This window comes from Strongylocentrotus purpuratus, unplaced genomic scaffold (assembly GCF_000002235.5).
Source record: "Strongylocentrotus purpuratus isolate Spur 01 unplaced genomic scaffold, Spur_5.0 spur5_scaffold_15, whole genome shotgun sequence".
In the NCBI taxonomy this organism is placed as follows: Eukaryota; Metazoa; Echinodermata; class Echinoidea; order Camarodonta; family Strongylocentrotidae; genus Strongylocentrotus; species Strongylocentrotus purpuratus.
Genome location: NW_022145600.1, coordinates 19,404,196 through 19,421,481, shown reverse-complemented (window position 1 = coordinate 19,421,481; position 17,286 = coordinate 19,404,196). Strand labels below are relative to the sequence as shown.

The 17,286-nt window shown below is 36.4% G+C and overlaps 1 protein-coding gene across 1 annotated transcript; it reads left to right on the top strand.

The window, feature by feature from the left end:
- Positions 1 to 4,488: 4,488 nt before the first annotated feature.
- On the top strand, positions 4,489 to 15,038 carry LOC581989 (R3H and coiled-coil domain-containing protein 1; the record flags this gene model as incomplete). Its single annotated transcript, XM_030985776.1, has 9 exons — positions 4,489 to 4,556; positions 5,470 to 5,622; positions 6,766 to 6,948; positions 7,393 to 8,311; positions 8,886 to 8,979; positions 9,349 to 9,430; positions 10,262 to 10,332; positions 11,386 to 11,622; positions 12,864 to 15,038. Coding segments are annotated over 9 exons (1,863 nt in total), but the record flags the coding sequence as incomplete, so codon positions are not given.
- Between the last annotated feature and the right edge of the window lie 2,248 nt (positions 15,039 to 17,286).

The window sequence follows — 17,286 nt, the reverse complement described above, 5'->3', positions numbered from 1 at the left end:
AAGTCTTTGGTGAATGCAGCTCATGGGTTGCCTGGCAACCATAGATGATACTTGAAATCCTGTATTTCATACTAGTCTACAGTAACTCTACCGCTTATTTTAACATTGAGATTATGTGTTGTGGTGATGTCAAGTCGAACCCAGGTCCTCTTGAAAATAAGCAATTTGAAGATCGACCTATCAGTATCAGCCAGTCTGTAAATCGTACCTATTCTACTTCGTCTCTGCTTGATATTCGGGCTTCTGCTCATGTGCCTAACAGGCTCCCTGCCCCCGTTTGGAAACAAATTAATGACTTGGGAATTTGTGGAACACCTCCAACCCTCAGACTCAGAGGTGTCCGTTCTGGTACAAAAAAACAACAACATAGAATCACAGTGCTCTTGTCAAAGAAGAGAAACACAAATTGCCGTCAGTCCGAGGTTAATAACCAAAATTTGATTAGAGTACCGTAAAGATACATAAATGGAACACACCTACACTAATGAACACGAATGCCAGATCGTTAATCCTGAAACTTGATGAGCTATCGGTTATGTTATTAAACAAGAAAGTGGATGTAGTGTATGCTGTATCACTGAAACCTGGTGTCAATCTACTATTCCAGACTGTTCGTTAACTATTGATAATTATCACCCCCCCCCCCCCCCGATTCGTTGTAACAGGGACCATACCACGGGTGGTGGAGTCGCTTGTTATATCCATACATCTGTGCCCTTAAGTGTGCTTTCTGAATTGTCGGAAAATCAAGTAGAATCGATAAGGATCAAGATGCACGTGAAAGAAACCTACACTAAAGCAGCAAAACGCTTGTACCTTCTTGTTCAATTAAGAAGGGCAGGTTTAAATCAGATTGATTTGTGCAGATACTATGTGGCATGCATTAGATCGGTGTTAGAGTATGCTTGCCAAGTATTTCATGGAGGCCTGACCAAAGAACAATCCGAAATGTTAGAGTCAATCCAATCCCTTTCTGAATGTAGACAAAAACTATGCCTTAATTTTTTTACCCAAATTCGTAACCTCAGTCATATGCTAAATCATCTTCTTCCTGCTCCAAGAGAAACAAGATACTCTCTTCGGAACAGCAAAGACCTGTACCCTCCCAAATGCAAAACTAATAGATACAAAAATAGCTTCATACCCTGGTGTCTGTTTAATCTACAATGATCTTGCCAAATTTAATGTATTTTTATTGTCCTTTTTATAGAGTATATTTTCGTTAATCAAATGTAATAATTTTAATAAAAAGACATCAATCCTATTTTACATATTTGTGATTATCATACGACACCGGTTTATTAGTGTCTTCAAACTTTGTACAGGGTATTAAATTTAATTCATAATCATTATTGCCAATTTTATATTGAATTCAAGTACCGTGCAGACATTTTACTTAAATTACACACTTGTTTATTATATGAATTTTAAAATAATTGAGAATGTAACAAATTCGATATCAATTGAATTTGTCTGGATTTATTTTTACGAAGAATGCATTATACCACCACTCAATTTGGGTTTACTGTCTCTCTCTTTCTTTCAAAATCTTCCTCAATTTTAATTGTTCTGAACAATACGTTGATGTCAGTTGATATATATTATTGGTCCATATAATTATCTTTAAATCTTATTTTAGATATCTGTTATTATTATACGACACCCGTTTATTAGTATTAAACCTGGGGGTACTTGTATTCAAACTTTGTACAGGGTATTAAATTTAATCATAATAATTATTGCCAATTTTATATTGAATTAAAGTGCCGTGTTAACGTTTTACTTCAATTACACATTTGCTTATTATATGAATTTCAAAATAAAATAATTTAGAATGTAACAAATTTAATATCAATTGAATTTGACTGGATATAGTTTTAGGAATAATGCATTATACCACCACTCAATTTGGGTTTACTGTCTGTCTCTTTCTTTCAAAATCTTTCTCAATTTTAATTGTTGAACAATACGTTGATGTCAGTTGATATATGATTATTGGTCTTGTGAAGTCCCATGTACCTTATAATTATGTTTAAATGTGATTGCTCTTGAGTGTTTTTTTTTCGTTTTTTTCTTTTTCTTTTTCTTTTCATATCTATGTATTTAAGATGTCAATTTATACAGTTTTATTGTACAAAGTATATACAGGTATATACATATAACTATATTGTGAACCATTTTTATGCCTGTCTTTTTTACTGTATGAAATCCAACTCATTGTTGCAATAAATGAATGAATAAATATAATACAAGGAGGGCAGAATAGTGTCCTGAGTATGTGCTGTATTGTTCTAACATGTCTTACCTTCTTTTTATGCTGTGACTTGTGTGAGTGTGTTAATGTTAATTGTTAATGGATACTGTTAGGGTGTCTGAAAGATTTTTCAATTTTCAATTTGGAATAGTTTTTCACCATTTTTGTTGGATATTTGAATAAAAAATGTAATCAGAATAATACTTTTGAAATTTCAAGACTCACCAACGTTTCTATCAAAAGATACAGCCCCTCAAAAACTCTGCAATATTCATAGCATTTTGCTCAGAATGGACACAAAAGTGGTTCACGCCAAGTTATCATTTTTTGCTAAACAGCTGCATTCTAATGCATTAGGCAATATGCAAAAGGTGGGGGGAGGGTATTTCCAAACTTAAATCGTATGTGATCCCTTGGGGCTAGCGAAACAAAAAGAACATCAACATATTCTCAAAAGTGGGAAATCTCCCGAGTTGCCATGGAAACAACATTTAAATCGCTGTTTTGACAAGATATTTTTAGAAATCTGAAGTGACACCCCTTTTGGAAATATGGGGATTAATCTGCCCTTTCATATGACACCTCATTTATTGAGTATAACTTTCAGGATCACAACAGATAAAGATTTGAATCTAAATTTATTTTTTAAAAGTTAATGACCAATTTTGCAATGCACATAGACTGCATAGGGATGTATGCAATGTATATTGGAAGATTTTTAGCACACAAAACCCGGTGCGCAATCAGACACTCTATTAATGTTATGTTAAAACAAAAATAAAACAAAATTTAAAAACAAGATTAGACTATCAATATGACTTTGCCTTTTATCAGATAAACACTAAATATACAAGTTTAACAATTTCATTTCAAATTTAAATCATGGATTTGAAATCAAAGCAGCTCAGCTTTGTTCTCCTTCGACAGCTCTCAGTCAGTGTTTTTCCCAAAAGTAAGATTTTTTCAGAAAACTTAATAAGTTAAAGGTAAAGACCAGTATTGGAAACGCCCCAATTTCAAAAAATGAAATGGAAGCTCTCATTACCAATCATGTGAAAGAATATGTTTTGACTAATACATGAGGATAAAAAATTGCTGGGAAACCGCCTACTAATTCATATATTTGGTTAATTTGTTTCTCTCATGGTCCGTGAGAGATATAGGGTAGTCCCATATACATCTTTCTGTGTATAGTGCTTGTAACTTTACGAAGAATGGGCCAAATTTCTTATCATTTTGATGATTCCAGAACCTTGCAGATGATAGATGCTAGATGATCAACCTTTTCTGATCGATTCCACAACGTTTCTTTCACAATGCAATCGCATGACCATAACTGGTCTTTACCTTTAATGATGACCTGATGACTAGGGCCTAGACCTAGTCTAATTGACTCCCATTTTACTGATATTAAAATACCTTTGATTATTTCACTCCTACAATGCATGAAGTCTAACAATAGATTATGTGCTCGTGAATGACAAACAAAAGCATTCCTTATTTCATTAGATGTATTCTGCTCCTGTGAGGTCTTGCAGAATATTACGAGAGGACGTGTGTGTACGTGTCAATAATTTACAAAGAGGAAGAAGAAAAAAAACAGAAAAAATGAAGTAGAGGAGGAGGAAGATAGAGAAAAAGAGGGAGACTATTCCAGTCGGACACAACTCTGTTAATGAAAAAGCATTTCCTTATGTGTTGATGAGACATCTTTCCTTGAAAATCTATAGAGAATATCCTCGAGTTCGAGTATTGGGTCATTTGGGTGATATAATGAAGCAGTGACATGGATCCATCCAGTCTTACTGGTATTTTGAAGACTGTAATGGCATTGCCAATTTTAATGGGCATTTAGGTCCAAAATCTTTAGTCTGTCTGTTTAGGGAAGTTCTCTTGTCTCTGGCATCATCTTTGTTGCTCCCCTCTACCCTTTTAACCTTGTAACCATCTTCCTTCCAGCGTGAGTGCCATAGGATATTACCATATTTGAAGTGTGGTCATACTAGTGTCTTGAATAGGAGGGGGTAGTAGAGTCTTAGTGTCCAGCCTGGTGAAGGTACGTTTAATTATTCCAAGGAGTTGGTATGCTTTGTTTACTGCCATATATACATGTTTATTAATGGAACTTAAGTTCGACATCTACTTTTACCCCAAGGTCTTTGTCAAGAGTGGACTTCTTCATTTCTTCTCCTTTCATGTGGTAACTGTCCTACCTGTTGTTTCTATGCAGGTGAAGAACTGCACTCTTGCTTTGGTTGAAGGGTAGTTGCCACTTCTCAGCCCACAAGGTGAGATTTGTCAGGTCAGTCTCTGTAGTGCTGAAGATTCTACCTGATTACCTACTTCTCTGTACAATTCGATGTCATCAGCAAAGAGTAGAATCTGGGAGGTAACTTCCTTCTAAGGCAAGTCATTTACGAAGATGACAAACAGAATAGGCTCAATGATGCTCCCCTGCAGAATTCCGCTCTTCACCGCAGTCCATGTTGATGTCACTCCATTCATAGCTACTCTCTGCTTTCTACCTTTGAGGAAGGCTCCAATCCAAGCAAGTAGTGGATTCACAATTCCATGAACTTCCAGCTTAAGTACTAGTAGCATCAAGCTCCTTTCTGAAGTCAAGATATAAACATCGATAGGCTGATTGTCATCTAGAATCTTTGACCATTCTTCTATGGCCCACAGAAGTTGGGTCATACATATACATGATCTCCCATTCACAAAACTGTGCTGACATTCTGAGAGGAGGTCGTTCATGTCAACGTATTTCATTAAGGCGTCTCTGATAATGCTTTTGAGCATCTGTCCGAAGACCTATGTTAGTGTGTAACCGGTCTTTAGTTATCATGCTTACCTGCTTCCTTTCTTATGAATTGGATTTTCCTTGCTTCCAGTCTTCAGGAAGTGACTTCTCCTCCAGTGACCTGTTGAATACCGGTAGGACTGACAGTGGTTCCGCAATATCCTTTGATTCTTCTTTCAGAGGTCGGAGATCATTATTGTTTATTCTTGTAAATATTGGCAAGTATTCTAGGTTCTCCTAAGTGAAGACACTAACAAAGTAGATATTTAGAAATACCTCTACTTTTTTCCAGTACGACATGGATTTCATTCTTGATGTATCAAGTAGTATAATACATGTACAAGGTTTTATTGAGGTGTGTATGACTATAATCTCCTCAATCTTTTCTAATTTTTATTCTCCCATGCAACAGACTTTCGCCCCTTGAGGTTCTTGTGTTCCCTCCTGTCACCAGCTACCATCGACTGTTGATTCACAGTACTGCACAAGAATTTTCAAGGCTTTGTAGCTTCAGTATTAGTCAAGGGGACAACCGACGGACTGTCGTATGCCCCAAAGCGTATCGGTAGGTTTCATAACATTCTTGTTACCCCCTTAAATTATTCTAGGAGAGGGCCGAAGAGTATTTGAAGTCGAGGGGACATTGGACAGACGTTGTATGCCCCAAATATACGGGTGGATTCACAAAATTGCTCTTCAGCAGAGGGCCAAACTCATTATTTGAAGGAAGTTAGATCAAGTAAAAGAGTATTTAAAGGATAAATGTATTTGAGAACGATAATCTCTGCATATGATATAGGGTCCAAATGTGGAATTACATTTACAGTCCAGTAGATTGGATTATTGTAGAAACTAATAGGCCTATAGTTTAATTCCCTCATTCTATGTTTCAATAAGTCTTAAAGATTCCCAAGGTTTTATTCTTTATGTTTTACCTACAACCATTTAAAGTTTAAAGAATACATTTACAGGCCTGTTAAGGATTATATGTGATGATTCATTCCAATACTGAACTAAGTGTCATGATTTTGATGTCTGTTTTATTTTGGCCTCCAGCAGTAATTTTTTTTTCCTGGTTGTATAATGCATGCTCTGTCAACAGTTGCTGGAAGGACAATAACCACATTCCCTATTTTAACCTGAACCAAATACTATTCCTGACCCTTACCCTAACTATAACACTCACACCTACATGTAATACCAACCCCAACTCTAATCCTACATGTTTCTTGAAATAAAGCCTGAACTAATTGTTCCCAGAGCATATTTTAGAGGACCATTGTCATGACTTTTACAGTTACAAATATTTTCAGCTATGGGAGGGAGATTTAACAGTCTTATGGGGCATTGCAAGTTGCACAATTTGCAACTGAACTTTCTTGCAACGCCCCACTAGTCTCCTAAATTTCCTAGGATTTTGTTAGGATTCAAGTTTTAAGAATTAAATTAAGTTAACTAGATCTAGCTTTTATTTTCCTCCCCCTCTCTCTCTCTTTCTCTTTCTCTTTCTCTTTCTCTCTCTCTCTCTCTCTCTCTCTTATTAATGGGGCGTTGCAAGAAAGTTGAGTTGCGATCAATTACAAATTTGCAATTAATCGCTAGACTTACGTCTGATTTTGGGGATTTGGAATTAATTGCAACTTTCTTGCAATGTCCCATAAGATCATTAAAAAATGTTCAAAGCCACAACTGCTTTCTTCTCTTGCAGGATTATGCCAGATAGCCCAGAGGATACCAGTGTTTCATCCCTTACCCGGAAGAGCTCATCATCAATCGCTGAGGGGCGGGGGCAAGTGACCCCTGAGGGATCGACCTCTGACACCAAAGCACGTCAGCAGGAGAGTACCTCCGTCACACCTCCAAAGAGAGCCACTCCAAGGGACCGAAGCACGTAAGTCCGTTTAAAAATGAACACATGAACATATATACTAATATAACAAGATACTTTATTGGACATGTTTTTATCAGTTGAAGCTTAGCAGAACCTTGAAAAAGATTGTAACTTGGAAGTAGGCCCATTTTTGAAATATAATTCAATATTTTACAAGATTGATTGCATGTGATTATGAATTGTGAAATATATTCAGTCTTACTAAAACACATTGAACAAGCATTTAAAAAACTAACCCAATGACCTATCTGCAAAGAGCACATGACATTAGCTTCATACGCTGTATAATCATTTAACAACCCTTTTCTTTTCAAAAAAATTATCATCACTCTGTGATTGTATTATCATCACTCTGTGATTGTTTGTAAGAATAACATGTGTAATAATAATGGGCATAAAATAATTTTGGACGTAATACTTAAAGGTTCATTATCATTTTTACAGGAAAAAAAACAGACGACCCGATCAACAGATTTATGTTCCCAGGAGAGGACGACAGACCAACAGAACATCACCTGAAATTCCGCAATCTGTAAAAAAATCCATTGATACAAAACAGCCAACTCTTAAAGGCAGTCAACAATCAGAAAAACCTTTAGCAGGTGTAGGTGATCACCATATTAATCAGACTGATCGTTGTATTAATGCTAGCTCAAGAGCGGTAGAAGCGGAGATATCCTCAAGCTCAAAGGCACTGTCCATTGAGGATCAGGACAACTTGTCCACAAAGCTAGGGAATGGTGCAGTGGATGATCGGCTTGTAGACACAGACATTGATCAGTGCTTGCCATCTTCCTGCAGAACACCAGATTTGGAGGACACCAGGCGAGAGGTTGAAGATAAAATTGTTGAATCGTTGAGCAAATATAGAGAGAGCCATTGTGAGGTGGTATTGAATAACATACCTTGTGATTTCCAGAGAGAAAGTTCTGATAACGACGTCATCCAGGAAAGCAGCACAGAAGGTGTTAGTATAGCCTGTACTCCTGCACAAGAACAACCGCAGGAAATAGTTTGTGAAAGAGCTTTGAAAGACACTCGCATTATTCGTAGTGGTAACCAAACGAAAGTTAGGAAATTGGAAAGCGAATGCTACAAGGTTGTAGCAACACAAGACCAACCACCCTCACCAACTGAGGAAATAATGGCCGATGATGCCACGCGTTTGGAACCAACGGGTGTCAGTGGCAATGGCGACGACAAGACGGCAAAGATAGCTGATGATTCTAAGGAGCCAAGGAAAGATGGAGGAGAGAAAGACGATGTAAAGAAAGAAGATGACGAAGGAGAAGAGGAGGAAGACTCATGGGATACCATGTTTGATGAGGAGGGGAACAGCTTGCAAGAGGATGAAGTCAAAGAGGTACGAAGAAAATTAGTTATTTCACCTTCAGAGATCAATGTACAGTGATGGCTGGGTAGATGGCTGGCTGGCTGGATGGATGGATAGACAGTAGCCATGAATAGTTCAATTTTCTGAAGACAATTCCCTGTTACAGAAGCTTTCTTTCAAATATTTTTCCAAATATAATTCGACTTGTTCTTGCTGTCTTGTTGCTATACCCCCCCCCCCCCCTCCCCCAGCCATTGCCTATCAGAGGCTCTGGCACTCTGTTTGTAGACCGGGAGATCTTGGGATCAACAGGGCTCTGGAAGCATGGGATAGTTGCAAAATGTGTTGGAAGCTAATGAAGGGATGTTAAATCTCAAAAAAGTTATGGCATAGTCTGCATATAGAGTAGTTTGATAAATGAAACATTTGTACTTTTGAAGTCAATACATTTTGTTAGATGTTCTTTGTATGTTTCTATAGTTGGTAAGTATTCACAAAGTACTTACGGCCACAAGTCTTTTAATAATTTGTAGCATTATTAAAGAAAAATTATGATTACATAATAACTGAATCCATATATGATATTGTCATCATTCCATTCTAGATAACAGATGCTGTTGGTGGAATATCAGTGTCAGTGAAGAAACCAGCTCATGATTACCATAACTTCTCACCGAAGGATACCACAGACTATTCTAGTAAGTAGAAGGGACTATCAAACATCTTTCTTTGAAGAAATGCGCACCCAAGAAATTGTCACTATGTATGTAGCTGTTCTGTGCTTGAAAGCAATGGCATTGGTCTTATTGGTCTTATAGGTTAAGGACGCACATATTTAATAGGATATATTTGAAACTTGTGAGCATTTTAAAAGCAATCCTTTTAATGGCACATTGTTACAATTGTACTCTTTCAAATTGGAACAACAAGAATTATAAAGCTCACAAATTATGCCTTGAACCCAACCTTCCATTTAAATCTGGGAATACTGCTATTACATAAATTTTGTTAGAGATGGTTTTCCATCACCTTTGTAATCATTTATTTCCTTCTTTCTTTTTTTCTAGAATTGGAACATGTGATAGAAGCATATGACTTCCCTGCTGATTTCAAGATGGAAGACTTGGTCATGACTTTCAGTGCATTCAAGTAGGTAGTCTGTGGCTTATCAACTTCTCAGTTTAAAGAAAAGGTTGAGTTCTGGGAAGAGGTGAAAATTAATTTGTGAGCGATATCATTGTTATTATGTAAGTGTGGAAGAACATCAGAATTTGTTTTCTTCCCTGAATAGCATGGCTCTTTAAATGCTTTCATATTCTAAATATGGCATGTAACATCATAAAAATTGGGACAGATTTTTATGCCAAATTTTTGTGTAGCCCCATATACATCTTTCTGTGTACAGTGCTTGTAACTTTACCAAGACTGGGCCAAATATCTTAATCATTTTGATGGTTCGAGAACCTTGCAGTACACACCAATACTTATATGCTAGATGATCAACCTTTTCTGATTGATTCCACACCGTTTCTTTCACAATGCAATTGCATGACCAGAACCTAATTTTTTTCTTTAAGTGGTCATTGTATTTTGTAAATCGCAAATATTTCAAAGTAGGACGTATTTTCACTCTGAAATTACAATAACAGGGTAAATTGAAATTAAAACAATGCTTTTTGATGCGTTAGATTTGAACAGCTAATCTTTTAAATATGTATGCAATATATTATGCAGTATATTGATCATGCAATTACTAATTTTATATGGTTAAATAGTACCATTTTGGTTCAAGTTGACTCTTGTGCAGGTCTATCAAATTACAGAATCTTTAAAAAGGGGCAATAATTCATTTCCATTTCATGTAATGTTTCCTCTGTAGAGTTTTGATCTGTGTATTCTTGTTCTTAGTATGCCGTCAATGTACAATTTTCTGTGTAATAACTGTTTTTTTTGTTTGCATTTTCTTTTATACAAATATAGTAATAAAGGCTTTGACGTCAAATGGGTTGATGATACACATGCCTTGATTGTGTTCACAACACCTCAAGTAGGTAAGTACCATGTACTGTTTGTCAACAGTTACTCCAAGTAAAAAAAACCTCTTTTTTAAAATACTTTTAATGATATCTTGTTCAAGCAAGAATTAATTATCTCAAAGGATTTATAAAAGGTAATGACGTTAACTCTCATTCTATTTGACTCATTTCTATTCAAATTTATCAATCACCTACCAGAAAGAAAAAAATAAATAAATAAATTTGCAAAAACAATTTTTTTTTCTTGGATATTTCTTCTATATCGTCGTCTACAAAGAGTCAGTAGATGTTTGTTCTGCACCTAAGTTCTGAAACAAAGAAATTGCTTCAAGGCATTGTTTCACATTGCCAAATCTGAGATAGACTGTAGTGTTATAAAAACGTTGGGAAAATGATAAATATCTTGATAATCAGATGGGCGATTGGCTTGTAAACGTCATGGGATTCCTGACTGACCTAAAGGTTTATAATTATGATTGCAGCATGAGCTAAATCCAGGATTTTGTTTAGATATTTACTTGATTGGATTTCCCATCTTTAATCTTGAATTCTAATACCGGTTGAATGCTCACTATAAGATAACTAGGTCTGGAGTCTATGAAAAGTGTGTATTATACAAAATCAAATCATATCCCTTCACTCCGGCCCCATCTTACAAAGAGTTGCGATCGATCAAAATCAATCGCAAGTCCTCCAATCAATCGCAAGTCTCCAATCTCTTATGTACATCGTTGCAATTGATATCAGTTGCAAATAAGTTGCGATTGATATCAACTCTTTGTAACACAGGGCCCTGTATCAAGGGTGACAAAGGTCAAACAGTTTTTGAGCGTCAAGTAACGCCTGGCTGGAATGATCCCCAGGGAGTGGAGATTGTGCACACAGTGTGTGCGGGCAAGCACTGAATCCAATGATCGGGGTAATAGTATATTTGTAAAGTGCTTAGAGACATTTGTATTAAGCGCTATATAAAAGCTAAATATTATTATTATTATTATTATTATTATATAAATGTCATTTTGCATTCTGTATTGTCATAATTTTTGGTGTCCTTGATTCCTTCGATAGCTTCCGATGCCCTTGGTCTTCAGAACCCCATGCTGCGGACGCGCCTGCTCTCCCTCGCCTCCAAGCAGTCCAAGCAGAAGGCCAAGGCCACCGTGGAGTTCCTACAGCCTTACCGACCACGCCCTGAGACCAGCTCCCTGGCCGCCCGGAGGATGGTGTCAAACGCCCTGGGTGTGAAGAGCAACGTGAGCAAGGAGCAGAGGGATGCAGAGAGACAGAAACTCAAAGAAGCCAAAGGTGAGAGGAGAATAGTTCTCAAGGGGGTGTTTCACAAAGATCCCAAGTTGAACTTATCTCCAAGTTAAATATTATGGAATGCCGTTAGCATCTTTGAAAATATTTTGTAAAAGTTATTTCAAAAGGCATAAAGTGTTGATTCAAATCATTCATATTTCCTATTAGCAAGGAGATTTCATGTTCTTGATGTGGAATTTATGAAAAGTCTAAGATACTTGCATTTTTGCTTTTGAATATATTTTATTTTAAGGCTACAAATGGCTCTCCATAATTTTTAAGTCAAACTTAAAGTTAAGTTCGACCTTGGATCTTTGTGAAACACCCCCTGATTAGTCAACCAGTGGGGGGGGGGGGGGGTGATTTACAAAGACTAAGATCGACTTTGAGTTGGACTTAACTATGGCAGGCTGTTTATGCCACTGTTTGCCATCACCATTTACCATTTAAAAATCATGGTCACAAATCTACAGAATCAATATTTTTTTTATTCATTATTGAATGAAAAAATATTATCTAAAGATCATAACGGTGAAAACAAACAGTTTGAGTTTGAGTTTGAGTTTGAGTTTGAGTTATTGATTTCACATTTCACATGCAGAAATAATACAGATAACAAAATAAACATAAAAGACATATTGTTTCATAATATAACAAAATGATTATATTAATTGACAAGGTAATCATCAGTGGCATGATTGGCCTGCCATAGTTAAGTCCAACTTAAAGTCGATCTTAGTCTTTGTGAAACACCCCCTAGGTGTATTGCCGTTGGTCTACAACCAGTTTGTCTACTATCCGCATGGTCTAATTATCATTGCGCCTTCTTATCATTTGGTCTAATGACCATTTAGGCTTATAGCCATTTGGTCTTCTTAGTTATTGATGATGAAATAGATTTTTGTCTTACAGGGGTAGCATAAAAATATATTTGAAAAAATTAAATTTAGGGTGAATATATGACGTTTTTTAGTACAGGGCAAACGGGAGGGGAGCTTGCAAGATATGTCACAGAGTTGCCAATTTGTGTTTGATTAATTGCACCTTCAAAAAGTTTTTGCTCAAACTTTCGCTGACCTGTTTCTCTCGTTCTGATCCTATTATAACCGTCTTAATTTCAGGGTGGACTTCCCTTTTAACCGATGCCATATCCTTTACTCCTGCAGTAAATATGTATTTCCTTTTGAAACAAAGAATTCATCATCACTTTTCTTTTCTGTTTCACTTCTTTTCACACCCTGCAGAGAAAAAAAGAGACGAAAAGAGGCAAAAGGCTGACGTGTGGGATGGCAATATTTGAGACCTGATTTTCTTCTGTTTGACTTTTGATGGAACACGGTGTAATATATATATAAGTCAGAGATATCAGTATTTTTCTTTGTACTTTCTGTCGAGTTGACCTTTATGTTTGCAAGCATCCAGAATTTTCTGAAAATGAAGTTGTCCTTAGTTTTCTTAAATTTTTTTTTTTTTTGTGAAAATGAAATTATATTGTATGAAGTTAAACTAATTTACATGATATTGCCACTATTTCAATTAATATACATATTTTTAAAATTTTATTTTTTGGAAGGGGGGGGGGGGCACTTTTTTGTACTAGTTCGCCAACAACCCATTGAAAAGCGTGTATGGAATTTAACATGCGTTTCAAATCAGGGGGGGGGGGTAGGGTTAGGGGGGTGTCGGTGAACTGGTTCTTAAGATGGTTTCACAATTTCTTGAAACAATGCTTGGATGCATAATTGTATACAGAGTGTGTCACAAAATGTTGCAATTTTATTATGTTAATCTGTTGAAGTTTGATTTGATTATGATATAAAAGTATGGCTCCAGCTGTCCAACCCTTGTTTATCTTGAGATCAGTTTCAACAGGGTCATTTGCTGGAGTCAAAATGTATGGAATGATGTCATATACATGTATTATTGAAAAACAGGATTGAATAACCTCAGGCTCAGTGCATATTAGCACAATGGATTGACCAAGTAGCAAGAAGAAGCGAAACTTTCTTTGTAGAAACATAATATATGAAGTTGAATTGTGAGAAAAGAGGAAATGATGTAATTTGTTTTGTTTGTTTTGTCAAGGTAGAAGCAAGCTTTTTAATGAATTTAGCTTAGATTGATTGTTTTTCATCTTATTTTTGTTTAGCATGTTTGCTTCTTATAGTTTAGAATATTCTGAAAGGGAGTGTAGCGTGACAAGACTGTGTCTTTCCTGTGGCCTGACTATGGGCCAATCGGGTATGATACGAACGACGCGACCGCAGCAATCACGTGCGTGCAACATACGCCAAACCGAAGCGTGAGGAGAACTTCGGTCTATTTAGCCAACGATAACCATGTAGAGATTAAGTCACTGACTACCGTTAATCAAGTCCATTCGTTTACTTGCAGTTGTCCAAAAGAAGACGTAGATGGCGTTAACCAGTATTTGCCAAGCTACACTCCCTTTAACTAAAATTGAAAAGGATTTCTAATTGAAGACTTTCATTTCAGTAGAGCCATGCCTTTGTAAAACTGAACAGTTAGAGTTAAAGCTAATCTTGAGCTCAGGTATAGAAAACATATTTTGAGAGAAAATTGCTTTGATTTATTCTGGATCGCTTATCCTGCAGTAGATAGGTTGTTTGAACCAGTGAAATGAAAAACAAACGCTCAAAAACTTCCTGGGCATCATCTTCGATAAAAACAACAACTCCCATTTGCACATAGTGACCTGTGTTAAGCACATGGTGCCGGGCCTACTTACCAGGATTTCCTTATCTTTTTATGCTCTATACATTTTCTACCAAAATTGTTTAATAGGCACGTGTCATTTATTTGTAATCTTGAACATTCAGTGAAAGTTTCGTTGGATTCTGTGAGAATTTATTTTCTATATTTACCAGAACTCAAGTTTATCTTTAAGCTACCACGTGGTATTAACAAAGTTGACCAACTGTAGAAATGTACTGATAAGTTGCATGGAAAATAGATTCTATTGAGAGTTATGAAATGATAAGTAAACAATATTCCACTCTGTTATATATTTCAATTCATTTTTTTTCCATTCATTTATCGATGCAAGTGTTACAATCGTATTGTTAAAGAATTGATGTGAATGTTTTGTCGAGTGCACTTCTTCCATTAAACCAAGTCTGTTCTTTCCGACCTCTTGTTGTTCTGTGAATTTGCAAACAATCGAGTTGCATCTATATTTTATATTAAACTTTTAATTTTATCTTAGAGCACGCTTGATTTTGTCTCCTCTTCAGACTGGGAAAAAGCGTTGAGTGCTTTGATATTACTGTTATGTTTGTTTCGATCAACCACTGTTGTACAAGAAGAGTTGACATTCGATCTGATATTTGTAGATAAAATGTTTTACATGTATAAATTTTATCTGTATTTCAAAGTAATAAAAACAAGAAAAACTGTATGTTTGATATTTACGTTTTCTTATTTTCTACTCTGTAGTGCTTTGCAACAGTCCATCAGGCATGAAACCTAATTAGAACATATACATAATTCTACTTTTAGAAGAAACATTTTACATGTTATTCTTTTTTATGCCTCCGTTACGAAGTAGCCGGAGGCATTATGTTTTTGGGTTGTCCGTCCGTCCGTCCGTGTGTACGTACGTTACGTACGTACGTACGTACGTCCCGTTCTCAAGATCGCGTTATCTGAAGAACCGATTGATGGATTCCTGCCAAACTTTGGTCATGTATGTATCTTGCAGAGCCGATGAACTGAATAGATTTTGAGGTCACGAGGTCAAAGGTCACAGGCTTCATTATGTATGCAAAAACAGCTCGTGATCGCGTTATCTGAAGAACCGATTGATGGATTCCTGCCAAACTTTGGTCATGTATCTAGCAGAGCCAATGAACTGATTAGATTTTGGGGTCACGAGGTCAAAGGTCACAGCGCACATTATGTATGCAAAAACAGCTCGTGATCTTGTTATCTCAAGAACCGATTGATGGATTCCTGCCAAACTTAGGTCATGTATGTTACTTGCAGAGCTGATGAACTGTTTAGATTTTGGGGTCATGAGGTCAAGGTCGAAGGTCATGCGGCTCATTATGTATGCAAAAATAGCTTGTGATCGTATTATCAATAGAACAGATTGATGGATTCCTGCCAAACTTAGATCATTTATGTATCTTGCAGAGCCAATGAACTGAGTAGATTCTTGGTTCATAAGGTCAAAGGTCATGAGCTCATTATGTATGCAAAAATAGCCTGTGAACGCATTCTCATTAGAACTGACAGATGGATTACTATTTAACTCAGGACATCTTGCAGAGCCAATGAACCAAGTAGATTTTAGGGTCAAAGATCAAAGGGTCATATATGTATATGAGAAATTGCTTGTAATCACGATATTCTGAGAACCTGTTGATGGATTACAATTGAACTTGAATTTTAAAAATTTCTTCTGTTTTGGTTTGTAAAATTGATCTATGACGGAGGCATCATTTTTGACTGCGAGCAGTCGAAGTTCCATCTAGTTTTAAATGTTTTATTTATTCAAAATAGGTAAATTTGTGCTGACATACATGTAATTATTCGAGATTATTGTTCAATACATTTCAATATGATAACTGACAATTTTTCCCCACCATTCCTGTAGGGTTCCTGCACTAATTGCCTGGCACTTTCCATACAAACTCCTCAAAAAAAATTGGAAACTCATTTTGATTTAATATCTCTCTCTTTTTTAGGCATAATCATCGCTTTGTTTAGTATCGTTAGAAAGTGAGTTATCCCTCTTTAAAATGATACCCCATTTGTTATTCATGTAATGTGCGTTACATCAAAAGAAGGGGCAAGGTCAAAAGTGAAAAGTTTGGAAATGCACTGCTCCTATTTGGCTGTGCATTCTTCATTCTTTGAAAAGAGTAGGGTTGCTGTGAAGTGCACCGCATAATAGTACCAGTGCTTACCAGTGCATTTTGCAACTTTTCACTTTTGACCCTGCCCCTTATTCTGATGTACTGCTCATTTCATGGCTGCAAAATCATAACAAATATGGCAGCAGGGGATCCAGGAGAGGGGGGGCAAAACGGACGCGGCTCCTTCTCTTGGCGGCGCAAAAAAGGAGAAAGAACGAAAGGAAGAAAAGAAGGGAAAAAGGAAAGGAGAAGAGAAAAGAAAGAGAATGAGATAAAGAAAAAAAAAAGAAAAAGAAATGAGAAGCCGGGTGAGAAAGGGAGAAAGACAAGGAAATTGCACTAAATGACAGTAACGACGAAAGGGCAGAAATTGAACTTTCTAGAAATGTGATTTTCTCTTTGAAATTCAGATACCGCCCGCCAAATGACTTTTCGGTTACCTCTCTTCATATTGTCTTGTATCACTCATGCGTGAAATTTGCATCATTGATTCAAATGAAAGACGAGGATCTAAGCTTTATAAATATGTGTCCTTTATTAATTATAATTGTGATTAAGTTATGATAAAACATCGATAATTCTCGCTTTTCGTTTTTTTCTGGGACGCACTGCATATAGTACCACATGAGTTTAATTGTTCTGGAATTCCAAAATAAGTTTTCATTACAATCATGGTTGTAGCACGAGCTGTTTCTATATTTACTCCACAAGGATTCAAAATTTATTTCATAACACCTGCAGTTAATGCGGAATGGGGTTGCAGCCTCTCTTTCCCCGAAAATATGAA